General features: G+C 41.8%; 1 protein-coding gene across 3 annotated transcripts in view; it reads left to right on the plus strand.

Annotated features, from left to right (window-relative positions):
- The first annotated feature begins 13,135 nt into the window (after positions 1 to 13,135).
- Positions 13,136 to 27,614, plus strand: part of brpf1 (bromodomain and PHD finger containing 1) — a 33,700-nt gene continuing 19,221 nt past the window's right edge. Inside the window, exons 1-10 of one of the 3 annotated variants that reach the window (XM_012960522.3) lie at positions 13,136 to 13,378; positions 13,693 to 14,301; positions 16,584 to 17,543; positions 20,850 to 21,006; positions 21,823 to 21,888; positions 22,525 to 22,620; positions 23,438 to 23,569; positions 23,655 to 23,801; positions 25,074 to 25,386; positions 26,494 to 26,811. In XM_012960522.3, the coding sequence (XP_012815976.1) occupies positions 13,700 to 14,301; positions 16,584 to 17,543; positions 20,850 to 21,006; positions 21,823 to 21,888; positions 22,525 to 22,620; positions 23,438 to 23,569; positions 23,655 to 23,801; positions 25,074 to 25,386; positions 26,494 to 26,811 (2,791 nt within the window). In that variant the 5' untranslated portion in view covers positions 13,136 to 13,378; positions 13,693 to 13,699. 3 annotated transcript variants of the gene reach the window in all.

Consider the following 27,614-nt stretch of genomic DNA (forward strand, 5'->3'; position numbering starts at 1 on the left):
CAATGAATGAAACAATTTGATTGGCTGACAAGGGTTACTGCCCATGGGCAAATTTGCCCAGTGTTAATAAATGACCCCCCACTGTGTTTTATGGGCCTGTGTTTGGCCAGCTCTACTTGCAGCCCTTTGCCCTGGCGTCAAGACCAAGGATCGGCCTTAGCAAGTGCAGGGCCATATTTAGACTCCTGTCTTGCACTTTACATGGGGAGTGGATGTGACTCCATCAAAACAAGTGGACTCAAAAACTGACACCCCTTCCCACCCACCAAAGCAATGAGCAAAGGTGATTGTTCTAGTGGGCAGATGGCAGAGAACAAATCGTCTGTTTTTGGCTACATAAAATTCTAGGAGACCCTAGTGTGCAGCTCCTTATGGACTTGGAATTCCATTGTCTTAAGGTGGCCACACACATGGCGATTTGCGATCTTTGGTGCGACCAATGGTCGTACAATCAGCCACAAACCATTCAGGGCTGAAACGGCAGATAAGGAGGTAGAAAGAATAGGATTTCTACCTCCTTCTGCCGATTCAGCGCTGAAGGCAGATTTTGGTCAGGCACCTTCTATATCAGCAGCTTCCTGCGATATCGGTCGACTCGCCGACTTGCCATACACGCACCGAATACCGTAAGAAACGAGGCTTTGTACGATATTATCGGTGCGTGTATGGCCAGCTTTAGATAGATTTAGTAGGCCTAGTATCTGGCCTGACTAGGGATCTACTTGGCCAATATTTAATGTTGTTCCTCCCCCAGCCCACCCCTCAAGCCCTGCTCCCAAGTCAGCCCCGTCTATTCCTGCACCTCCCTACACCAAACTCACCAAATTGCTGCTGCCGCAGTCCTGTGCCATCGCTTCTTTATCATAATCCCAACCCTTTTGCTTTATAGCCTCACCCCATCTAACCCCAACTTAGGAGAATCCATGGGGATAGTATCCCCGAAGCCAGTGGTGTAACTAGCTGTCACCCGGCCCTCCCCCCAAAAAAAATCTTTGCAGGGGCTCAGTGTGCACAGCAATCCTGCCTCCCCTTCCCACCTGTTTGCTCATTTATCTGCCCAATGCAACTGGGGAGGGAGGATTTTGCTTAATAATTATGTAAAGGTTACTTTAATATGAGCTGGAATTCTTTATTTTCTTGCAATTTTCAAGTAAAACTGTTATTCGCTTTTACTCTTAACTGCCTGATTGCTGTATTGATTGATTGAATTTTTAATGCTTTAAAACAATAGATGTATTTAAAGCAATAGATGTTTTACAAAGATGTTTTAAAAGGGGATGTGTTCTGCCTCATTTGAGCTGCATAGGAGTGAGTATGTTATTTCTGTATATGAAGTTGACGTCTTCTAAAATTAGCCGGCGTGTAATGTCTTTCATCCATAACTTCCTCATTGCTTATTTAATTCATGTCTTCCTCTTTAATCCCTTCTCTCATGTTTTCCACTCACCTCCTAAAATCACTCCTTCCCCATGCTTCCTTATCCCATTCCTTCCATCCTGCTTCCTTAAATTATCACTTTGCCTTCATTCCTTTGTATCATGTCTTCCCCACCAGCTTTCCTAAAGAAAATGTTTCTTAAAGGATAAGTAAACCTTTAAAATAAGTAAATGTACAATTGATCAGAGTGCCATCCTAAGCACTTTTGGGCCAACTGTAGTGGGCCACAGAGGCCTAGACCTGATCCTTGTTGTCGCTTCTTCTGCCCGCCGATGTCCTCCCCTGCTCAGGGGAGGATTTTGGGTGGGTGGCGGAGGCCCCTGCAGGGGATGTGGCTGGTGGGGGCACCTTGAGGGGTGGGGCCCCTGGAGCGGTAGCCCCGGTGGGCCCCGCACCCCCCAGTCCGACCCTGAATTCACATTCATTATTATTTTTTTAAGATGCAGAGATATTTGCAAAAAGAGAACCTGCCTACAGTCAGATCGATGAGTGACACTCACTTGTGTCCTGATCCATTGGTGGATATCAGACTGGCTGACTGTCCATCTAACCTTAGCTTAAGTATTACCCCCTTTTCATATAATCATAGGCCTGGTTAGGCTTCTTTCTATAACCATCCTTCACCCCACGTGTATGAGAAACACACTACTGCCATTTATGTCTAGTTCATGAAGCATTATCATAATTACTTGTAATTATAAATCTCACGGAGTGTATATTTATCCTTGACCATTTTAACTCCCTACCTATAAACAGATGACTGATATCTATAAATCACATCACAACACTGGGGAGATATTAATGCTTACAATGGAATCACAGACTACCCACTTTGCCTTTACTATAGATCTGATACTGTACCCTTAAGGGGCTTATCAGAGAACGGCATAACCCGGAGGTAACGTCTCCCATAAGCCAACCACTTGCTGGGTGCATTTTTTATAATAAGGTGGAGAGCTGTCTGTTTTGAAGATTTGACTGGACAGCTAAAAAGTGTAAAGGGGGCACTGTGACTTTTAAGGAAAACATTGCGCAGGACAAGAGGGTGGGATGATGACATCTGGGGCAGATATGGAGGGTGGTCATGATATTTGGGTGCGTGTTTGTGCCTTGTGGGGGCATGGATGCAACATTAGAGGTGGTTATTGGCCAGATTATTGTTCGGGTTTAGCAAGGCTGAAACCCAAACAGGCATTTATGACCCAAGCAGCCCTAAGAAAAACCAGACTGTTAAGGTCAAAACCAAACAGGTGGCAACCCTATCCCTGGGGTTTAAGACTAGAGATGTAGTAGTGATACAGGTATGTGATACAGGTATGTAATACAGGTATGCACTTTAGGGTGGGGTAGGGCTATTTTTATACAGGTAATACTTTGTACCAGGGAAAAGGCGTTGCCCTTACAGATCCTGTGTTTGCTTGATCTTCCTTGATAAAATGCTCAGGTATCAAGTGAAGCAGTGGTTCCCTGGCCACAAAAATGCAAAACAACTGCAGAAACTTTTTGACTGGATAGGCTGCCACCTTGGGTCTTTACTTGGCATCACGGCATTAGCTCTGGGTTTCCTATAATTCAAGGGTCCCTTGTAGGAACTGTTAGCAAGGTGAGAGAGGGGATAGAATTGCTGACTAGGGTTTCAGGTTCAGTTCACCACAAGGCACTATTTGTCAGCAGGGGTTTCTTCTGGTTATTGTGATATTCTCCAAACACATACTAGCAGGGTAATTGGCTCCTGATATATTGAACCTACTGTGTGTGAATGAGATAGAGACCATAGATTGTAAGCTTCCCTGGGACAGAGACTAAAATTGAGCACTGCTGAATGTCAGTGTTTTAAAAATAATTCCTTCTTCCTATGATGTATGGTTATTTACATTTGGGGTGAGAGTATTTTCCACATACACAGAGGCCCAGGGTCTGTTGATTTCAGGTTGTCCCCCCATTGTGTCAGTATCTTTAGAAGTTTTTCATGGGGTGAACACATCTGAGCAACTGATCTCACACATATGTAAAAGCACAATTAATAAGATAAGAAAGACGCCTTGTGGCAATTGAGTTTTTGACACAAAGTTAATATAAACCCTGTCTACGTACAGAATGTGTTTTGACTATAAGGACAGTGACACACGGGGAGATTAGTCGCCGCGTGACAAATCTTCATTGTCGCTGGCGACTAATCTCCCCGCAATGCCATCCCACCGACTAGAATGTAAATAGCCGGTGGGATGGCATACGCTGCGCCGCGATTTTCCGAAGTCACCCGAAGTTTCCTCTCAAGGCAGCTTCTACGACTTAGGCAGATTGCGGCGCCACGTATGCCATCCCACCAGCTATTTACATTCTAGCCAGTGGGAGAGATTAGTTGCCCGCGACTACAAAGATTTGACACGCAGCGACTAATCTCCCCGTGTGTCACTGCCCTAAGGGTGAAGACAGAGCTGCTAGTAGCAGATGCTTGTCATGGCTACTAAAATAGACAATGCCGATCATTTACTGATAACTGTCTCTATAGGTGTTGAAGGTCAGTACTGTCCTTTCTGCTTCCATTCCATTCAGTTTAAAACTTATAGAAGTGTATCAGGCTCATCCTGAAATAAAAGAACATTTCATTTTGTCTATAACCACCTATTAGACACCTATAGGCTGCTGTAGATGGTGTTTTATGTTTTGTATCAGAATAGTCCCCTTGTTGTATTAACTGTTGGAAAATATATCTACACAAATCTCCTGTTCAGTGTCCCTAGGATCCATTTACAGATCAGCGCTGCCACAGATAAGAATTTTTTAATATCAGGGGTTTATAGTAGAGAAAGAAGACCCTTGGGAGCCCAGAAGAGTTGGCAGCATTGATTCATGATAACTTATTCCTGTTTGCCGTAGTCTGCTCCACCATTAACCACAGATCTGCCAAATGGAAGCAATACTTGGGTCTCACTAGTGCCGCTGGGCAGCTTTAAAACACTATAAAGAAAGTCTGTTCCACCCATAGGAGTATAACCCATTGTCATTCTTCCTTATTATTGCTTAAAGGGCAAGCCTTTTTCAAGGCTTGCATAGAAAATCTGAGTTGTAGAACTCTGGGGGAGGGAAAAAAATTGTATTAGTTTAAAGTTTTATATTCATTATATATATATTTCATTTGAGATAATAATTTAGCTGTTTTCACTCAGCAAGAACATGCAAGCAAATGGTGTATACAGTGCATGTACATATGTAATGTATGTAATATGTGCAAAACCTTATGGTTTTACACTGTGTCTGCTGGTAATTAACAATGTGGTACAAATGTTACACATACACATGTTAGTCCAGCACTTGGACTAAGGCCTCATGCTTTAATATGGTCATGGCGCTCCTCTTGACTTATACGATGCTTATACTTTACAATAGGGAGAACATTATTCACTATATTGTTTTAAATGGTAAGGTCTCATACTGTAAATTAATGCAACATCTTTCAGAGCGTTTAGACAAAAGATCGTTTGCGCGTCCGTCAAAAATGAGATGGACGCAAAGACTCAAAGAAAAGTACAAATGGGCCAAAGACAAGTTCATGGAATATCTGCAAATCCAACACTTTATAAACTCTAAACTGGCCACAACCGCAATCAACCCCTTGACCCCATATGAAAAAATCTTGAGCTCCCCATTCCCCTATAAGGGCTTAATATCTCCCCTCTACAAACTGATGGTAACATTACCTGAGGACCCCTTCCCCAAACATAGCTACATGCAGTATTGGGAAGAGGCCCTCGGGATAGAACTATCTGACCATACCTGGTCAAAAATTTGGGACAATGCTAATCGCATAGTCACCTGTACACAGCAGAAAGAAAGTGTTTACAAGGTAATGATGAGATGGTACATGACACCGGATAGGCTATCAAAAATTTATCCGAACAGCCTCCCACATTGCTGGAGGGGATGCACAACTAGAGGAACCTTAAGCCACATACTATGGCAATGCCCCTTGGTAACAAGCTACTGGAAAGAGGTAGGCGACCTCATCACCTCAGTACTTGCAATACCACTAGATATTCAACCACCTCATCTTCTACTGGGACAACCCATAGCGAGACTCAAACGCCCAGTTCAAAAACTTGTAAACCACATCACAACAGCTGCACGATTAGCGCTCACCTCCAAGTGGAAATCACACAATATCCCCAATATATCCGAGGTCATAACAAGGGTGGAGAGCAATAAACGGTTCAAAACGATGACTGCCTCTATAACTAATAATGTGCAATTGAATGATAACATATGGTCACCTTGGGAAGCCTACTTAGCATCAAACCCACGGGAAAATCCAGAAATTCACACAAGCGCAAGCAATATATCTGATAGAAACTAAAAACCACACCTTAACAAAGATAGGGGTTGCAGAACCACAAGACACACAAGGTAACAGGATCTGGACCAGAGCATGCACTGTATTATTATGTTTACAACTGTTGAACTTATGCTATTTTCATTTATGTATTAAAAGTAAAGCACAACATACTATCAAGATGTCCTAATCAGCAATGTTTTATATGTATTATGTATTTCACATGATAACTTTTCAAATAAAAAATTTGAGTTACAAAAAAAAAAATGAGATGGACGCACGCTCATAGAAGAAGAAGATGGCAAGCCAACACAACCAAAGATTAAATTCAAAGACATTTGATCTTTAATTGTTTCATCATTATTTCTGGTTTGAAGAAAAATCTTCAAGTATGTGGCTCCTCTATGGGAACTAGGTTTGTGCTCAGTTATGCAAATGTATTTATGGGATTATGGGAATTACATGAAATCCTTCCCCATAAATAAGGTAACATGCTCCTATGGTGGCGCTATATTGATATTATATTCAATTCAAGTAGGGTATTTTCCCTGGGCAATGTGTAAAGCATGTAATTATGGTCAAAAAACGAAAATGTTTCTATCCACTGTGACAATGAAAGAGTACAGCATTGAACAAAACATAAACTCAAATAAACTTGGAATTTCGCTAAACCCTGTGTAACACAACTGATTGGTTCCATTATAATGACTGTAAGCAATGAATACAAACAGAACAAACTATAGCAGATCAACCGGTGGTTAAAACCATCACATTCAGACCAGAAACTTCTGCTCTTCCATTAATCAGCAAAGAGACTATTTTCCAAGCAGACCATTATTTGATGTATTTTTTAGCTTTAATATTATGCAATGGTCCGCCAATGGTTTCTCTCCTATGTTTTATTGATTTAGATCACAGTCCTGTGGCAACCCCATATCTTACAAATCACCTATTGGTAGATGCTGGATAGTAAGGTCCACCTTGAGTACAAGACCTGGATGTGACCATAATAAACATGTCCCTCCATCCTGACAGCAAACTCTATAGACCATTTTCTTGTTGATGTGGCTATCACAAAGATGTTTCATGGCCTCCAGCCTGACCTTTCTAGGCTATTTAATCAAGATTTCCATGGGATCCAGTACATAAAAGAACATTAAATTACTTTGATGTTGAAGCCAACACATGGGATAATAAAATAATAATAAATTGCAATGTTTCTACAGGTCTGACCACCTACAGAGACCAACAGTGTGTTGCATTTACTGGTCACTTGTGTAAAAGAAAACATTGTCTTAGTGGCTATAATTTACTGCCCCGTATGTATAAAACAGTAAAAGCAAACAAAAAAGCTAAATTCAGCTCTTTAAAGAAGCTCAACACTACATAGTGACACTTTTGTACGTTTGTATAGTGCCCCCAAGTGGTGAGATTGCTAAGCTTTCAACAATATGCGTACAAGAGCTTAATATACAGGTATGGCATCTCTTCTCTAGAAACCTGTGATCCTGAAAGTTCTGAATCACAGGAATACTATCTCCCACAGAGAAAGTCCAAACACACATTAAGGGGATGTGCCATAATTAAAGTGTACCTCTATATTTTTCTGTCTTTAAAAGGAAGAGCTTTTGTTTATTCAGAAGCCAATAAAACAAGTGGAACTCTCTACTGGTCCTAAAATCCATCCAGTATCAGTTGAAGTAGCCGATCATTCCCTTGCAGTCTGGCCCTGTGTGAAATAAAATGCATTCTGCTTTTTTTGAAGTTGAAAAAATTTAACTTGATGTCCTGCCTTTCTTACCTTTTTATATCATTCTTGGGTGTCCTTATTTAATGAAAAAGAACCCTGAAATCAATTAGGTTAAAGGGTAAGAAAGTTATTTATCAATGTTCATATTTGAATATTTCCCGGGATTACAAATTTTTTGGTGTGAAACCTCCAAAGTTCGAATTATGATTTTCAAAACATAAATGTTTGATATTTAACCACAAAACACCCCAAAAACTTGACTGTAAATCTTCAGAATCTAAAAGCTTGCGGGTTCATGTAGAATCAATGGGATTAGTTCCAGGCAAATGTATGCATTTATTTAATTCTACTTTTTAAACATTTTTGGAGAGTTTGTAGACCCTTTGAAAATAAAAGGGCAGAAAACAAACTCAATGAATTAGTATTTTTTTTACAGTTTAATTTGATCGCATTTTTCATATTCATATTTATAAATAAGCAAACATTTGAGTTCAAATTTTACGTTTATTCCGACTGAAATCAAAATCTTAATTCACAAAGTTGAAAAATGGATAAATAAACCTTTCCCTATTCACTCAGAATGGCAGTGATTTAAACAAGGCAGATTATTCATTCTCATTCCCACTTCTACTCCTGTTCTTACCTTGCTGTCACACTGTATCTTGATTTTACGGACATAAAAAAAAGAAAGTCTGATAAACTCCTAGAACACTGTCTGTACTATTGCAGTCAGTTTGTAACCAGGTGCTAAAATTCCTTATCATGTTTTTTTTTTACTTTTGGAAGCCTAGGTTGAAAGAGTTAAAGATTTATCCAAATGAAAATTTAGGAGTTCACTCGTCGCTCCTCATCTCCAGACGGCACCACTACCTTTTCTGTAAAGAAAAGGAATGGTTCTTCACCACCTTGTATTGAGTACAGAGAATTAAATCTTGTGACGATCAAAGAGTGGTACCTACTACCCTGATATTGCAACTGCTCAATTGTCTTGGTGAATCTTCTATTTTACTAAACGTGACTTAAGGGCTTAATATTCTACTCATATCTGCCAAGGTGATGAGTAAAAAACATGGTTTAGAACTTTAGCGAATCTTTTCAATGGCCCAGCTATGTTTCAATTCTTTATTAATCATATTTTTTTATGACTTTCTTTTTATTCTTTTAAACGTCTTTGTTACTGTATGTCTAGATCAGTGATCCCCAACCAGTGGCTCGGGGGCAACATGTTGCTCACCAACGCCTTGGATGTTGCTCTCAGTGGACTCAAAGTAGGTGCCCATTCAAGTATAGAGACATGAACTCCAGAGCCTCCTACAGGCCAGCAGTCCACCAAATAGCCAATCACAGCCCTTATTTGGCATCTCCAAAGAACACTTTCTACATCTGAGTGTGGCTCACTAGTAAAAAAAAAAAGGTTGGGGATCCCTGCTCTAGCTCATTTCCTTATTTGTCAGGAAACAACTAGAGCCTTAATAAACAAAAAAATCTTATCTTATCTTATAACAATATCACACTTTTCTTTTGCCTTAAAATCTGAATTAAACAGACTCAAACCTTACAGTATTTTAGTATGGTTTTGTATGACCCAGACCATGGTGTTGGTGGATGTTTTTATTTGTTGAGACAACTAAAGGTTCCTGTTGGTATATCTCTTCCATCAGATTCTTCTAAATTAGCCCATATCTTGTCCCTAAATTGTGAAAAATACTGCCCTATTTGTCACCTAAAACAATGGACCAAAACAAAATAACAAAGTCTCTTTATGGTTACCAGCTAGGGGGTCCAGGCAGCATTAGAAAACTGCAGTGAATTTTAATGGCAGTGTCAGCACACTAGTAGAAAACCTGCACACGTTGGAGTTTGCATCAGAGTATATGATGATTACTTTTGGTCAGTTGTACCCAAAAGTACAACTGCGCTTGTTCTGTCTCTGAACTGTAAAAACACCTGCTCCTTATTTGCACCCTCTGATAAAGATTACGTTTGCCCAATTACCTGCATTGTTTTCTCCTACACTATTGCTTTGTCTCTAAGTTGTTAAAAAAATCTTGGCTGCAAAAAAAAAAAAAACACTGGGACCCTCTGACACCAGTGAACAAGAGGCTAAAATCTAAAGATTACTGTTATATCTCACCCAATACTTTCTCCTAAAGTAGCCCATATTTTGTCCTTAAATTGTGAAAAATACTGCCCTATTCTTCACATAAACACTGGCCCAAACCTAATAATAAATTAAACTTATTAAGTTAAATTAATTAAGTTTATGTGTAACCGTGGTGACAGATGTAGGGGTCTAACTACCCCATTAACAAGGGAAATCCCCTGCCACCACCAGTCTTCACTGACGCTCTTTTGGAGGCCCAGAACTTTCTGCTGTGGAACTGACAAAGAACCTACACATGTCGGAGTTAGCATCATAGTAAATAAAGAGTAAAATATTAATTTTGGCCACTTTTACCCAGTCCACATTCTACCTGTGAATTGTAAAATATATGCCACTTCTTAGCACAAAAATACAGGACTCTGAAAAAAACCCAAGGTTACATTTGCCGGATTTTTAGGGTTGCCACCTTATTTGGAAAAGAATATCAGTTTTACTATATTTTTAGGTTTTTTTCCCTATTAATAACATTGGCATCAAGCACCATTTTTATCAGCCAGGTGGCAATTCTACCAATTTCTCATACACAAGCCATTGTTTTGTCTCTGCAACCTCTATTTCAGCTCAATAACTGCCTTCCCGGACTAGTACCAGTAGAACATGGGTTACACTTTACTCTTTTACCCAGAATGGGCCTTCGCTAAGTGGAAGAGGAAGGTGAGGGCGTTGTTGTGCAACTATACCTCTCTTGCTGCTATGCAGAGGAATGAAAACAGAGGGCGCCAGAGGTTCTTGCAAATAACAAAATAATAAGTGTTTATTGAACATCCACAGGGTTACTCACAATACAGCTTCAGAGGCCATTGGTACATGCAACACATACCGAGTGTATATTCAGACTCACACTCTCCTACGGGCAGACTGGCAAGAATCTCCCATCACCTCTGCGACACACCCTGTAGTGGATCCCTCAGGGAATTCTCTATCCCGATTCCCTATTCACTGGGATCCCTACACTACAGGCAATGTGGCCTGGGAGAGATATCTCCAGAAAAACTGCAAATCCTATGAAGGAGCTCAGTGCTGCTCATTCTAGCTCAACCCTAACTGCCTTACAGTCCTAGGGGCACATTTACTAAGACACGAAAAATTGGAAAAATTCCGATTGGAAAACGAACATTTTGCGACTTTTCGGAAATTGTCGCGACTTTTTCGTTACCAATATGGTTTGCGCGAAAAAACACGAGTTTTTCGTAGCCATTACGATTCGCTCGTATCTTGTCGCGACTTTTTCGTATTGAGCGCCCGTAAGCGGCAGGCGAAACTTTCAGACTTTGCATGATTTTGGAAGCCTCCCATAGGGCTCAATGGCACCCTGTAGCTCCAACCCGGCCCAAGGAAAGTCTCCCATATGGCTCAATGGCACTCTGCAGCTCCAACCCGGCCCAAGGAAAGTCTCCCATAGGGCTCAATGGCACTCTGCAGCTCCAACCCGGCCCAAGGAAAGTCTCCCATAGGGCTCAATGGCACTCTGCAGCTCCAACCCGGCCCAAGGAAAGTCTCCCATAGGGCTCAATGGCACTCTGCAGCTCCAACCGGCCCAAGGAAAGTCTCCCATAGGGCTCAATGGCACTCTGCAGCTCCAACCCGGCCCAAGGAAAGTCTCCATAGGGCTCAATGGCACTCTGCAGCTCCAACCCGGCCCAAGGAAAGTCTCCCATAGGGCTCAATGGCACTCTGCAGCTCCAACCCGGCCCAAGGAAAGTCTCCCATAGGGCTCAATGGCACTCTGCAGCTCCAACCCGGCCCAAGGGAAGTCTCCCATAGGGCTCAATGGCACTCTGCAGCTCCAACCCGGCCCAAGGAAAGTCTCCCATAGGGCTCAATGGCACTCTGCAGCTCCAACCCGGCCCAAGGAAAGTCTCCCATAGGGCTCAATGGCACTCTGCAGCTCCAACCCGGCCCAAGGAAAGTCTCCCATAGGGCTCAATGGCACTCTGCAGCTCCAACCGGGCCCAAGGAAAGTCTCCCATAGGGCTCAATGGCACTCTGCAGCTCCAACCCGGCCCAAGGAAAGTCTCCCATAGGGCTCAATGGCACTCTGCAGCTCCAACCTGGCCCAAGGAAAGTCTCCCATAGGGCTCAATGGCACTCTGCAGCTCCAACCCGGCCCAAGGAAAGTCTCCCATAGGGCTCAATGGCACCCTGTAGCTCCAACCCGGCCCAAGGAAAGTCTCCCATAGGGCTCAATGGCACCCTGTAGCTCCAACCTGGCCCAAGGAAAGTCTCCCATAGGGCTCAATGGCACCCTGTAGCTCCAACCCGGCCCAAGGAAAGTCTCCCATAGGGCTCAATGGCATTCTGCAGCTCCAAACCGGCCCAAGGAAAGCCTCCCATAGGGCTCAATGGCACCCTGTAGCTCCAACCCGGCCCAAGGAAAGTCTCCCATAGGGCTCAATGGCACCCTGTAGCTCCAACCCGGCCCAAGGAAAGTCTCCCATAGGGCTCAATGGCACTCTGCAGCTCCAACCCGGCCCAAGGAAAGTCTCCCATAGGGCTCAATGGCACTCTGCAGCTCCAACCCGGCCCAAGGAAAGTCTCCCATAGGGCTCAATGGCACTCTGCAGCTCCAACCCGGCCCAAGGAAAGTTACCATACTAAAGCTTGAATGAATCCGAATGTTTCGTACTCGGCGCGAAAGCTGCGAAAAAGGCGCAACTTTTTAACGCTACGAAAAAATCGCAATATTTTGCGCAACTTTCGGAATGGCTACGAAAAAGGCACGACTTTTCGCGCAAGTTTTAACGCTACGAAAAAATCGCCAGATTTTGCGCAACTTTCGGAATGGCTACGAAAAAGTCGCGACAATTTTCCGAAAAATCGCAGAATAGCGATCATTACGAAAAAAACGCAATCGGAAAAATTTGGTCCACGTCCGCAGAAAAACCTCTGTGAAACAACTATGAAAAACAATGCTAAAAATTAATGACTACTTTTGCCCAATTTCATGCATTCTGATAAATTAGGCATTATTATCTCTAAATTTTTTAAAATGTGGTCCTTCTTTGCAGAAAAAAAACACATAGACCCACAAGAACTATGAAAATAAATAAATCCCCAAAACTCAAGATAACATTTGCCCAATTGTCACCCGTCCTCTCCCAAACAGGCCCTTGTTATGTCCCTCAATCAAAACTCTGCCCCATATTTGCACAAATTATTAGCTTCCTCTCATGCCACCGCCAAAAATATATCCTAAAATCTTAAGATCACTTTTGCCCTCTTCTACACCTCTTTTCCTACATTAGCCAGTCTTTTTTTCTGACGAAACTAAGAACTTGGAGTATAGGGAAGACACCTATAAAGAAAGCCCGCCATGGAGAAGGGCGTATGGCGGGAAGCCGCCTCATGAGTGCGCTACGCTAAGTTACTAGGGCTACGTGCTGCGTCACTGCGCCACACTAAGTTCCTAGGACTACGTGCTGCGTCACTGCGCCACAGTAAGATCCTAGGGCTACGTGCTGCGTCACTGCGCCACAGTAAGATCCTAGGGCTACGTGCGCGTCACTGCGCCCATGACGTCATCCTCTCGCGAGATGGAAGTTGTAACGCTGTGTGGGATTCGCTGTCAGGCAGGAACCAAGGAGCTGGACAATAATGGCGCTGGGGGTTGTTTAAGCGGCGATCCGGGACTGCGGGTTTTGCTGAGAGAATCGGGACTGTCCCGCTAAAAGCGGGACTGTTGTGCGGTAGAGTCCAGGTGAGTAACACTGAGGGGGTTTGCTGGGCACAGGGAGGGGCAGGGAGCGCCTCAGCTCCGGGGCCGCCAAAATCGCTGGGGGGTAGAAATGTACTACAGCTCTCTGTATCCCCCACACTACTAAACTCCCTGTGGGGAGGGAATTGCTTGTGAGCCAATGCAAGCCGTAGGGAGAGCGTATAAATGAATGCTTATAAATGCTTTTCATTCATGTGTTCATGGGCATTCTCCCAATTCAATAAATGGCAAATGGAATATGTGCTAGGGATGCAGGATGGTGCTTCCCACAATAATCACTGTTTTTTTTCCCCCAGATGTAACATGATGGGTGTTGACTTTGATGTGAAGACATTTTGCCACAACTTGAGGGCCACCAAGCCTCCCTATGAATGTCCGGTGGAGACCTGCCGAAAGATCTACAAGAGCTACAGTGGGATCGAGTACCACCTGTATCACTACGATCATGACAACCCGCCTCTGCAGCAGCAGACTCCTATCCGCAAATCAAAAAAGAAAGGCCGGCACCCCCGATCCGCCAATAAGCAGTCACCGACGAACTCGGAAGTGTCTCAGTCTCCGACCCGGGAGGTGATGACTTACGCCCAGGCCCAGAGACTGGTGGAGGTGGAATTGCACGGGCGCGTGCATCGTATAAGTATATTTGACAACTTGGATGTTGTTTCTGAGGATGATGACCCGCCCGAAGAAACCCCAGAAAATGGAAGTAATAAGGAAAATAATGACACCCCCGCGACCACTCCTAAGTCGGGAAAGCACAAAAACAAGGATAAGAGAAAAGACTCCAACCATCATCATCACCACAGTGCCACCGCAGGCGCCGCCACCAAACTCCCAGAGGTTGTGTACCGAGAGCTCGAACTGGACTCGCCAGATGCTCCTCCGCGGCCTTCTTCCTATTACAGGTAAAAAGGGATCGGGGGAGACTGATAATATTTTTTCCATCATCTGTGGAAAATGTGTGTTCATGAAATAAAATACATGAAAAAGATCCACTAGTTTCCCTTCATTTCCCTATATGTGGCTAGTACAGCATATAGACTGTTCTAAACACGTCATTTATATCTACTTGCTTGTGTTTTTAAAGCAGAAGAAATGGTAAAATTACTTCAGCACCCCCCATTGTTTTATTACAACTTAGTTTATACCCCAGGGCTGTTAGCAGAAAACTACACCGGCTCGGGGTACTTCTGTAGAGCATTTAAAGGAACAGTAACATCAAAAAATGAAAATGTTTTAAAGTAATTGAAATATAACGTACTGTGGCCCTGCACTGGTAAAACTGGGTTGTTTGCTTCAGGAACACTACTATAGTTTATATAAATAAGCTGCTGTGTAGCTGTGGGGGCAGCCAATGAAGCTGGAAAAAAAGAGAAAAGGCACAGGTTACTTAGCAGATAACAGATAAGACACCATTGTATTCTACAGGGTTTATCTGTTAGCTGCTATATAACCTGTGCCTTTTCTTCTTTTGAATGGCTGCCCCCATGGCTACACACCAGGGTTTATATAAACTCTAGTAATGATTCTGAAGCAAACACAAAACTGTTACCAGTGCAGGGCAGCAGTATATTATAGTTTAATTTCTTTAAAATATATACATTTTTTGGTGTTACTGTTCCTTTAAGCATAAACCCAGCTCTTTCTATAACACTAGCCTGGGGCCTTAGAAAAAAAAAAGATTGCTCTTTGGTTCTCTTTGAAAAGAGTTGGTGCCGTTTTCAGCAAACTGCAGCACCACCTGAGGTATCAGATAAATTATTATAATCACTGGGGGTCCCTATCATTTTTTTTTTCCTGTCAGTATCACTCTAAGGGGCACGAATTTCGGATTGTTCAAAGTACGATTGGAGAAAATTCAGACTAACCATGATAATATATTGGTATGAAAATATCATGGTTGCGATCCGAAAGTTGAGATATTTTGGTATTCGAACGATCGTGAATGGCGCAAAAACTTTTCTGCCTTTGAAACTTCAATGCATGGTTTTGGAAGCCTTCCATAGGACTCAATAGCAGCTCCAACCTGGCTAAATGAAAGTCACAATACCAAAGCTTGAGTGAATTCCGAAAGTACGACTTTTTCAGGCAAAAACAAACGTATCACGAAAAAGTTGTACTTTTTTTAACGATGTTATCGTTAACAGTACGAAAAGTTCTAAACTTTAGAAAAAATAAGAATTTTTTGTAATCATAGCCATCGTACTTTAATGAATGGACCCCTAAGTGTTCTTGCTGTTTTTTTAGAATTTATAAAGATCTGCCATTAAAGTATTATTTGTAGACTCCAATGAAACTACTCTTATGTGGGAAAATAATTCTGACAAAAAATCCTTGATCTTTCATACATTGTATTCTCCATTTTTGATTTTTGAAACCAGGAAAGTGCCAGGCTCCGTAAATCAGAATGTTTCTTGAAAGGCTATATTTTCATGACAGGATGGTTTACGGAGTAAATTAAATCAACCCTTTTTTTTAATTGATTACACTGCATAGTGCTTAGGAGGGGGGTACCTATGCTAAGCATAATCATATGGTGCTACTTTGTAGAGGCTATGAGTAAAGTTATGGGTTCTTCCTATTCATGATTTGCTGGATCTGAAGTGTATGGCTTCTTTAGCTTCAGAGATGTTGGATTGTACCCTGCTAGAATTTTATGAATATAATATTATCCAATCAGAAGGAAAATTACATCATTACAGGAAATCCTGCAACATAAATGTTGTTATACAGTAAAGGGCAAAGTCATGTTTGAATAAATAAAAGGTATAGCTCTACCTGTATACTAAACTATTCCTGTAGCAAACTAAGTTTTATTTGTATTTCCTTCAAAAAAAAAAAAAAACAAGCAGTTATCTGATCAGAGAGTCAAGAACTGCCAATTCCAAAGCAGGTAGAAAAAAACAGGACAAGCTTTCAGTGCCCTGATTCTTCCTAACTCATAAAATAGCATTAATTGTATTGGTTGTCACTGCAATTAATACCATGCAGCGTCTCCTGCTCTCTGCTGCATGGAGGTATTTGAATTACTTTTTCTCCAGCGGACACAGAAGACCCACTGATTTGGCTAAGTGCCTGCTTTCAAAGGAAATAAAGAGAAAGCAGTTGAAAAAAGGGTTAACAGTGTGTTCAGTTTATTTGTGTAGAAGAAAGGAACATGTCGTTCTAATTTTTAATCTCTGTTTAGGTACATTGAGAAATCGGCAGAGGAACTAGACGAGGAGGTGGAGTATGATATGGATGAGGAAGATTACATCTGGCTTGATATAATGAATGATCGAAGGAAGAACGATGGAGTGAACCATATCCCACAAGAGATCTTTGAGTATCTAATGGACAGGTTGGAAAAGGAATCTTACTTTGAAAGCCATAATAAAGGGGACCCAAATTCTTTAATTGACGAGGATGCTGTATGCTGCATTTGCAACGATGGCGAGTGTCAGAACAGCAATGTTATATTGTTCTGCGATATGTGTAACCTGGCTGTGCACCAGGAGTGCTATGGGGTCCCTTACATACCAGAAGGACAATGGCTTTGTAGGAGGTGCCTCCAATCACCTTCTAGGGCAGTGGATTGTGCACTGTGCCCAAATAAGGGTGGGGCATTCAAACAGACAGATGATGGGCGCTGGGCACACGTAGTTTGTGCCCTTTGGATTCCCGAGGTTTGTTTTGCAAACACAGTCTTCCTGGAACCCATAGACAGCATTGAACATATCCCACCTGCGCGTTGGAAACTGACATGCTATATCTGCAAACAGCGAGGCTCTGGAGCTTGCATCCAGTGCCACAAAGCAAACTGTTATACAGCCTTCCATGTGACATGCGCTCAGCAGGCTGGCCTGTACATGAAAATGGAACCTGTGCGAGAGACTGGTGCTAACGGCACTTCTTTTAGTGTCCGCAAGACTGCGTACTGTGATATTCACACGCCTCCTGGGTCTGTTTGCAAGCTCCCAGCACTTTCTCATAGTGAAGGAGAGGAGGAGGATGATGAGGAAGAAGAAGATGGCAAAGGATGGAGCTCTGAAAAAGTAAAAAAAGCAAAGGCCAAATCAAGGATCAAAATGAAGAAAGCTCGGAAGATCCTTGCTGAAAAGAGAGCTGCTGCCCCTGTTGTTTCTGTTCCTTGTATCCCACCACACAGGTAATTGGTGCCACTTCCTGGAAGCCCCTCTTCTACCTACTTTCTGTGTCTGCACCTGGAGCCACTGTGTCGGCCTGGTTAAAGACACACAGAGCAGAATTTCCAGCAAAATGTAAGTATGCGCTTCAGCACTGAAATTTACTCCACATGTCTGCACCAGGGCTGTGGGTGCTCCAGATGCAGAGACACATCTGAGCGGATGTCTGGGGATCTTGCTGTGTGTATAAGCACAGGCTAAGAATCAACTGATCCGCCATTGGCTTGGGTGCAGGCATGAGGAGCGGAATTCAGTGCTCAAGTTCATGCTCACGTATTTGCTGTTGAAATCTGCATAACATAAATACAGAAATCCCGCATGGGGAAATGCTAGCGTCAGCTTTCCCCAGTGAGTGTCTCAGCTGTTAATGGCTATACAAAGTCTAAAATTGTTTGCACATAATATCAAGCAGCCTTTGTTTCAACCACATCGTTTCAGCATTTGACAGAATGTACTCTGATCTGTTTGCTAACAGGAGGGCCAGTGGCTCTCATGCAGAGAAAGCCATTGCAAGAAATAAGTACTATTGTTTTTGTGCTCTGCAGATCACTTTCCATAAGCAACCACTCCAGGCACTAGAGAGGAGAGTTGCAAGAAGATCCAAATAGGTTCTGTCAAACAGGGGTTTGATCAGGTGAAACAAGTGGGCATTTATTATTAAAGGGCAAGGAAACCCAAATCACTGAGCTCTTAGAGCAAAACTTCATGGTGGGTTTTGTAGGGTGGTTTGGATCGTCAGATTGCATCTTAAAAGTTGGATGTAGCTGTGTGGAACGTTTCATGCTGCATCTGCATCCAACAAGATACAATCTGATGGTGTCTGACCTCTTCCTCTCACTGGAATACATTGGATGCAGATGCAGGAACAAAAATCACCATCTAACTATATCTGAGCTGATTTATATTACAGTTGTGGGGGTCAGATTTTGTAACATCCCAGAAAATCTTGTGCTGTTGCATGACCAGATTCTGTAGTTTAGCTCTTAATGTACTTCTCCATGTGTACTTCAGTGCTTTCTTTGTACCCCCTCCTCTCCCTTCCCCTTAGGCACTATCCCTACAAATGTTCTGTAGATACTACATTTTAATTGTGTGGGGCAGATTTATCAAAATTTGAGATTAGTGCTCATTACAGAAAAATGCACCCGCTTTATATTAATTATTAATATATCAATAAATCTGCCCCCATTTATTACACCAAATATTTATACTTCCCCCTATAAAACTGCATTCAAGTGATACTAATTAGTATATGGAGGTTGAACCCTGGGTTTTTCTGCAGAAATGCATTCTGGGTTCAGTTATAGCTTTCCCTTAGCTTTCTGTTTAATTGCTGTGAGATGTGAGCTATGGACAGTTAGTGAAATGAATTCACAAGCCTGTAAATATTTTTGTTCAAGTGCATGTAGGAAGTATGTTTTCATTAGGGATGCACCGAATCCAGGATTTTGTTTGGGATTGGGCCAAGATTTGGTCTTTTTCAGCAGGATCCGGCCGAATCCGTGCCTCTGGCCAAACCAAAATCCACTGCACGCGGTTCTTTTTAGACCCTCGGTCACTTACTTTGGTTCCTAATTCGGCCCAATCCTAAAATAGTGGATTCAGTTCATCCCTAGTTTCCATAGCAACTAAATACCATTGCTGCCCTGTGTGTGCGGTGTATAGCCAGCAGGACTTTGGTTTTGTTACCCCAAAAGGTTCTAAAATCTCCATAATAACCAAAAAAGAGAGAATTTACAGTTCAGGAAGTTGAGAGATCTGCAGGAAGTAGAGTGCAATGGAATGTTGTGTCTGGAGTTCTGTTGATTTGTCAAAGCAAGCATCAATTTCTGAAAGTTGACAAAATGCATCTTCATTTTTTTGTTGCCCAGAAATTTTAGGAAATTGTACCTGTTTTGATGGGTCTCACTCATACCCTTTATTAAAGTAAAATTTCTTCCTACAATAGGAAATATTTAAAGGGGTAGTTCACCTTTAACTTGACTTTCAAAATGATTGATATTAAGGCAATTTGCAACTGGCCTTCATTTTTTTCAGTTTCATTTTTTTTTGTTATTTTGCTTTTTGTTCAGCAGCTTATCAGTTTTGTGTTTCTGCGCTATTCAGTTGTCAGGGTCTTATTTACCTTAGCAACCGGGCAGTTGTTTTAATGAGAGACTGGAATATCAATAGGTGAGAAACCGACTAGGAGGATAAGCAATTAAAAGTAACAAAATGATAGCCTCACAGAGCAATAGTTTTTGACTTCTGGGGTCAGTGACCCCCTATTTAAAATCTTGAAAGAGGCAGAACAGAAAGACAATCCATAAACTATAAAAAATAATGAAGACCAATTGCAAAGTTGCAAGGACATGCTAAGACTTTTTCCAGCCCTCTAATAAAACAAGGGGCATAATTAATTCTAAACCAGTTCTTTGATCTCAAAGCTGATTCACCAGTTTTAATTTAGGTCTACAGGCAGAAAGCTTAAGAAAAGCAATGTACCCCCTACTGTAAATGATAAGGATATTAGAAGTCACTGGGGGGTTCTGTGACCATATAAAGACACAAGGCTGCAGGCTGAGTTATACAGGGAACTCTGAGTATCACTCATGTATTATAAGGGATAATGTACCCCCTACTGTAAATGATAAGGATATTAGCAGTCACTGAGGGGTTCTGTGACCATATAAAGGCACAAGGCTGCAGGCTGAGTTATACAGGGAACTCTGAGTATCACTCATGTATTATAAGGGATAATGTACCCCCTACTGTAAATGATAAGGATATTAGCAGTCACTGAGGGGTTCTGTGACCATATAAAGGCACAAGGCTGCAGGCTGAGTTATACAGGGAACTCTGAGTATCACTCATGTATTATAAGGACTATGACAGATGAGGAGATTAGTCACCCACAATAATTCTCCTCTGCTGTCGATAATGTAAAATGTGTTGGCAAAACACATGTGACTTTTCAGCTTTCCAAAGTCGCCCTGAGTTTCCTCGCAAAGCTTTAGTGAATTTCAGAAATCCAATTTGACTCCCAATTTGCTCATGTGGGAAACAGGTCGTCAAAATGTCCTTATCTGCGTATCACCGCACATGGGGATGTGGGGGGCCCACCTTTCACTACCACTTACGCAGCATGTTGTCCATTTCTGTAAGCAAAGTGGTGGTTGGCTTTATGGGTAATTTGCCTGCTGCTGTCTTTTACTTTAGCACAGGGGTGTCAAGAGGCAGCAATGTTAATTTAGCATCATGCCTAATACGGATTGCACTTTATTATCCAGACTCAGTAAGATCACAAACCGCTTGACCATCCAGAGGAAGAGTCAGTTTATGCAAAGGTTACACAGCTACTGGACCTTAAAGAGACAGTCTCGGAATGGTGTCCCGCTTCTACGTCGCCTGCAGACGCACCTACAGTCTCAAAGGAACTGCGACCAGGTAAGGCTTTGCCTTTAGTTCATAAAGTCTTTCATTGCACTATCTTTCTAGCATTATATATAATCATCTGTTTGTAAGGAAATATAACCTACCAATATTCAAAATTCTTGGAGAAAGTATTGTGTCTTCATAGTAGTGTGTATACCATCATGATATAAAAATTGATATTCATGATATATACAGTTTACATGTTAAAGGGGACCTGTCACCTAGGCCTAAAAAGCTTTTTAAAATTTAACCTGAACCCCAAATTCCTTTTTTATTAACACATCCATGCCATTATAAAGGCATAAAATCACAGCTGTCAGTCATAGGGTGATAGGCCCCCTTTATATAGTATATAGGCCCCCCAGTATATATAAGTATATAGTAAATATATAGCTTCCTGCTGCTTGCAAATGCCATACTGCTTTAAATGGCTTAATTAGCCTACTTATTTCCAGCCTAAAACTGAAAATGCTTTCTTGTTCACAAACCAAAACCCTTTGATGGTTCAGTATTATTGCTCTTTTTATTTTTTTGTATTGAGATTTTTTTTATTATTGTTCCTAATTCAGCCTTACGCGTTTTGTACCCTCTGGTACCAATAAATTAAATTTTAAGTTAAATAACTTATATTTACAGGATATATTGAAGTGCTGTTTAGTATCTGTGTGTATTTTTCTGTGAGTTTATTACATACGGGTGCCTCCATGACACCTGGATCTATCCAGAGAGTTCCCTCTTTAGTTAGCAGAACAATTGTAAGTATTATACTACCAGAAACCCCCTTGTCTTTACTGGCATTTACAAGGTTAATTCATGTTTTTTTCCCAGAAGGCAAGCTCCAGTGAGTCTGAGACGACCTATTCAGCCTGCCTGTCTGCCTTTGGAACTGTACAGGTACCTCCAGAGCAGGAAGCCTGGCCATATTGTAAAAAATATCATGGCGGCGCCCATTTGTAATAAAAGGCAAATTATAAATTCACACAGATGCTACACAGATTTTATATATAGGAGAATGCATTTAATTAGATATAGACAATGTTAGAACGTGATAGATGCCTTTTTAAAGGGGAAGAAAAGATAATATCCTTGTGGGGGTTCCAAGCTAAACACACCAACCTGGAATGTTGTTTGATAAGTACCATGCTTCCTGGTGTTTCCTGTACTAATTTTATTAGGGCACATTTACAGTCCATCTTGGTATTGCCCTGGCCTGACATGAGGAGCCTGGAAGACCAAAAAAAAATAAAATAAATAAATGGGGGTACAGTGCTCTGAAAACAGTACCCCAGGCTGGCACATTTTTTTCTAGGTAGAGGAAAACCCGCCTGGAGTAGTAGGTGAGCAGCTCAAAGCATTGGGGGGGGGGGGGGTCTAACAAGTTGGCACCCCCTGGGATTTTACCTTCTATTCTCCCTTTATAGTCACTATGCTTATAAATATGAAAACATTAATACAAATGGCATTTCATGGTCAGTGAACACTGCAGTATGTTTTTCCGGTATCATTATCAGTTGCCTCGATTCCCAACAGGAGATGAAGTGGCGGATACCAATTTCTGATGACACGCCAGGTCACCTTGGTACCATCGCTATTTCTAACGAGGAGCCCGGAGACCAAGCTAACAAGGTGATCAGTTGTATAACCGCAGGGTAACATTGCCTTAAACCGTTCATGTAAGATCACCGAATATAATGGAAGCTTCATTCTCTTGCCTGCACTCAAATAATCTATCTGTTTTAGCTCTTAAGACATATTTTAACTTGTTTAAGTATTAATTTATGATTTTACTGTGCAAACAGATGGTGGGGGCAGTAAAATAGATTTAAATGTAGATAAAAGAAAACATGAAGGGGAGACTGCTTATGTTATTTACAGATCTTTTTCAACCTTTTAACAGTTTTGGGAAAATAAATAGATCTAGTCATTGTATTATTGTTAAATATTTGCAATTTGGTTTAATTTAGAAAATAAATGGTGCATTTTTAGTCATTTACTCCCACCCACGCTGCTTAGTAACCCTATTTAGTAATGTCACATGGAGGCACAGACAACACTCACTAGTGCAAATGCCCCTTTTGCTAGTCATTGATCTATTTGGCTGAGTCACATCCGCCAATCAGATCAGGGAAATGCAAATGAAAAGGGCAAGCACAGTAGAGATACCTACGTGCACTTTCTTCTCTCTACTGACAAGAGATTAGGAACTGTGCATCAGTACCTTCTAAGTAAAAATATTGGAAACACTCCATTTTTTTTAAAAGACTAAACCAAATTGCAAATATTGTTAAAACGAAATGATCTTTTTATATCACCAAGACTGTTGAAAAGGTGAACAAATCCTGCATGTATTGGTTGCTATGGGTTACTGCTACTGGGCATACTGGGTATAGGTTCTGTATGTATGGAATTTTCTATCCTTTCTAACCCAGTTGTCTTTCTGTAGAATGACCCTACGGATAAGAACTGGGTGCTAAAGGAACAATTAAAGTCATGGCAGAGACTTCGGCACGACTTGGAGAGAGCTCGCCTTCTGGTAGAATTAATACGAAAGCGCGAGAAGCTCAAGAGAGAGACGGTAATCAGCCCGCATGGGATTTTTATGAACAAATGCTTGGTCCCAGACTGTTCTTTTGTTCTGAACTCTCTCCTCTCTCTCTCAGATTAAAGTCCAGCAAATGGCACTGGAAATGCAGCTGACTCCATTTCTTATCCTACTGAGAAAAACCCTGGAGCTGCTGCAGGAGAAAGATACAAGTAATATATTCACTGAGCCAGTCCCTCTGTCTGAGGTAACAGAAATCTACGAAGTAAGAATCGCGCTCATCCCCCATTTTTATACTCTTTTGATTAAAGCTCTGAATGTTTAATCTGTTGGGAAAAAGGTCAGATACTCTTGCTTATTCTGCAGGAAGATTTGTGTATGGGACTAGGTGTCTGAGAGACAAACTGAAGTACGCAAGGTTATCTTTGGGAAAATGTTTATAAGTAAATATTTATTTAAACTTTCCAGGAAGTGAAGTGCCTCTGCTTTAAAGGACAAGGAAAGGCTAAGTCACTTGGGGGGGCCAAAATGTTAGGCACCCCCATGTGACTTTAATCACTTACCTTGTACCCCGGGCTGGTGCCCCTGTTAGGAGAGAACAGCACCAGCCCGGGGTACCTGTAGTGATGCACTTCCTCCTTCCTGCTTCGTCTATACGATATGCGCAGTAGAGTGAAAAGCTGACTTAAAGTTCGGGTTTTCACTCTACTGTGCATGCGCGCGCTCGCGAACCAGGAAGAAGGAAGCGCTGCAGGTACCCCGGGCTGGTGCTGTTCTCTCCGTACAGGGGCACCAGCCTGGAGTAAAAGGTAGGCGATTTAAGTCACTTGGGGGTGCCTAACATTTTGGGACCCCCAAGTGACTTTGCCTTTCCTTGTCCTTTAAGGTCTTCACAGTCATAGATAGGAGTGCTCGAAAAGCAAAAGAGGGTGGAAGCCCCACCCCCTTTTTCTTTCTTAGCACTTCTCTCTCCGACTGTGAAGACCTTACAGAGGTGCCTATTGGGCATGCTCACTGCCTCTTCTCCAATTAAACTCGGTCAGTAGACACCTCTTTGAGGTCTTCATGGTAGGAGAGAAGAGTGCTCAGAAAGCAAGAGGGGGTGGAGCTTTTTCTACACAAGGAAGTCCGTTAAAGAGCTGCAGTTCAGCTGTAATAGAGAAACAAAATAAATCTGGATGCAGGGAGAAATGTATGTTAAAAAATGTATAAAATAAAAGGCTTACTTATCCTTTAATCTTCTGGTGTCCCAGCATACCTAGTGCTCCTACAATGGATACCTTGCTTGTTGTAAAGGGCTTTGAGGAGAAAAGGACAATATAAATTGTTTCCTTTTCTTAACTACATTTAGAATTAAATCTATTTATTCAGATCTTGTATGGCATAGATTGGTTAGCAGCTTTTGCTATCTCTCGGCAGATGTTCTCTGTGCTAAGTCTTCCATACCAAGTAAATATGTTTAATTGAAGCTTTCTCACAACAGGCGCTTGGCAAGTGTTCTTTCCTACTTTTAGCCTTTGCTGCTTCTTTGTCACAGGTGCCAGACTACCTAGAACATGTTAAGAAGCCAATGGACTTTCAGACCATGAAGCGTAACTTAGAGGCTTTCCGTTACCAGAATTTCGACCAGTTTGAGGAAGACTTCAACTTAATTGTGAACAATTGCATAAAGTACAACGCTAAAGACACTATTTTTTACCGAGCCGCATCCCGCCTACGAGAACAGGGAGCAGCCCTGCTGCGGCAGGCCCGCAAGCAGGCGGAAAAGATTGGCATTGATTTCGAGACGGGTATGCATATACACCCAGTCATCACAGGAAATGAGATTGGGCGCCATGGCAGAGAGAATGGTAAGTGGCATTCAAAAATCCCTCCATTTTGAGAAAACAAGAGTGTGTTTGGAACTGATATGGTTCTTTAAAAAAAACTCTGTCTCTCTGGTTTATTTTTTTGGTCACCATTTGGTTTTAAAAGTAGGAAATCGCATACCAATGACAAACAGGTTTAGCTTGTTTACCCCAGCAACCAGGCAGTGAGAGACTGATGGACTAACAAGAGAGGCCCCAAATAGTTATATATCTTGTTTTTGTTTCCTGGTATTTATATAGTGCCGACTCATGTACACAGCGCTTTATGGATTATACATCATTCATAGCAGAATTGAAATAAGTAATAAAAAGTAACAGTAACAATAAGTTTGTAAGCTCACAGATAGGAATAGTCAATTCTGTAACATACTAAATGTTAGCTTAAAGGTTCTGCTGCAAAGGTGGTGGTGCCTTGGATACAGTGGGGCTCATATGAAAAAAAAAAACTGAGCAAATTACCCATAGTAACCAATCAGAGGCTAAATTTTTCCAGTCAGCTGCAGGTTAAACACTGAAAGAAACCATCTGATTGGTTGTCATGAGTAACTACCCAAATTTGCCCAGTATTTTTAAATGGCCCCCAGTGAAGGGCCACTGTTTGCTCTCTGTGTTGAACTTGAATTTGATTTGCTATTAATTCTTTGCTTTCATCTATTGTTATATAGGCCAGACTAAATCTGACACTTCTGTGACTTCTGTAGGAGAAGGCCCCCCTTTTTCTTATGTTGGCATTTTTCTGGAAAAGTGAATACTTTTTGTCTGATTTGACTGCTAAGAACCAGAGAAGAGTTTGTTAACCTTTAAGCAATTCATGGGCAAAACTGTTGTAATCTATCCAAATAGGCATAGATATAGGAAAGGTAGAGCCAATATTCCTCCTCTTTTCACTGTTCATCAAATTGAGTAATTTAGATGGAAGCAGTCTAATGAGATTGGCAGGGATAACAAAAAAAGAAAACCTTTTTATTGACAGGAAATTCCTGTTTTCAGAATAAGAAAATTTGCTACTGTTTTGGGTTTTTTTCTTTCTTTTAATAATGTTGTATTTTACTTGAGCAGTTTTCTAACTTTGTATTTTGTGCCTTTCAGACTTTGAGCGTGCTCATCTGTCTGACAGCCGCAAGCAACTCCCTTTAGAGGAGCAGCTGAAAGTCCAGTTGGCGAGACTGGATGAGGTGAATGCAAGTAAGCAAAGCATAGGACGAGCGCGCCGGGCCAAGATGATCCGCAAGGAGATCACGTCGATCCGTAGGAAGATGGTTTACCAACAAGAATCCAGAAGGGACGGTGGCTCTGAGCGGCACAGCTCAGCCGGGAGAGGAGCCCTGCCTTTGCACGGCCCTTCAGAGAAGGATGGACAGACGGACAGTGCTGCAGAAGAGAGCAGCAGCCAAGAGACCGGGAAAGGTACTGACCATTGTTAGTTCAGACTGCTTTCTGATCTCAGGGCCCTCTTCTGCAGCTCTGTTTTCATTGTGAATCTGTTTACATTTGTGTGTGGTGGTTTTTGTATGGCACTTTTCCTTCCCCCCCCACCCCTTTTTTTATTTATTTTTTTTATACTTAAAAAATCTGAAATCATGTTTAGGAATCTGTATTTTTTGTTTTGGGTTATTTCACCCACACCAAACTTTTCTGCCAATGAATGTGCTGCAACGCTTTGTCTTTTTTTTTTTTTTTTTTTTTTTAGTGCAGTCCACAAACTTGTGATTAAGATGATGCCGCTAGGGGTAAAACATGGTTCAGTCCCCCTAACTGTGTAGGTGAGAAAAGGACCAAAGCTTGTTAGTTGAACCTTTGTGAAATATCTGTTCAAGTGACCTTTTCTGCTTAATAGTCTGGGCAGGTAGTATAGCCTTACATTAATGACATGTTTCTCAAGGACACAGATCTTGCCCCTATATGTTATAAAAGACACTACGTTTGCCCAGTAGCAGTAACTCATAGCAACCTGACTTTCAAACAGGTGACCTGTAAATTCTACCTGCTGATTGGTTGCCTACCTGGGCAAATTTAGTGCCTTTTATTACATAATCCCCTTAGTGTCCTAAGAAAATGTTGTATACTGCACATAAGCGCTAATGCAAACAATATTGCAGTATATAGCTGGTGCTTCCAGATTGAACTCTGCCCCATCTACCAATTTTATCATTATGGCTGCTAGAAATATCCACATTTGGCTCCTCCAATCAACATCCGCCTCTGTAGAG

Source organism: Xenopus tropicalis, chromosome 4 (genome assembly GCF_000004195.4).
Source record: "Xenopus tropicalis strain Nigerian chromosome 4, UCB_Xtro_10.0, whole genome shotgun sequence".
Taxonomy (NCBI): domain Eukaryota; kingdom Metazoa; phylum Chordata; class Amphibia; order Anura; family Pipidae; genus Xenopus; species Xenopus tropicalis.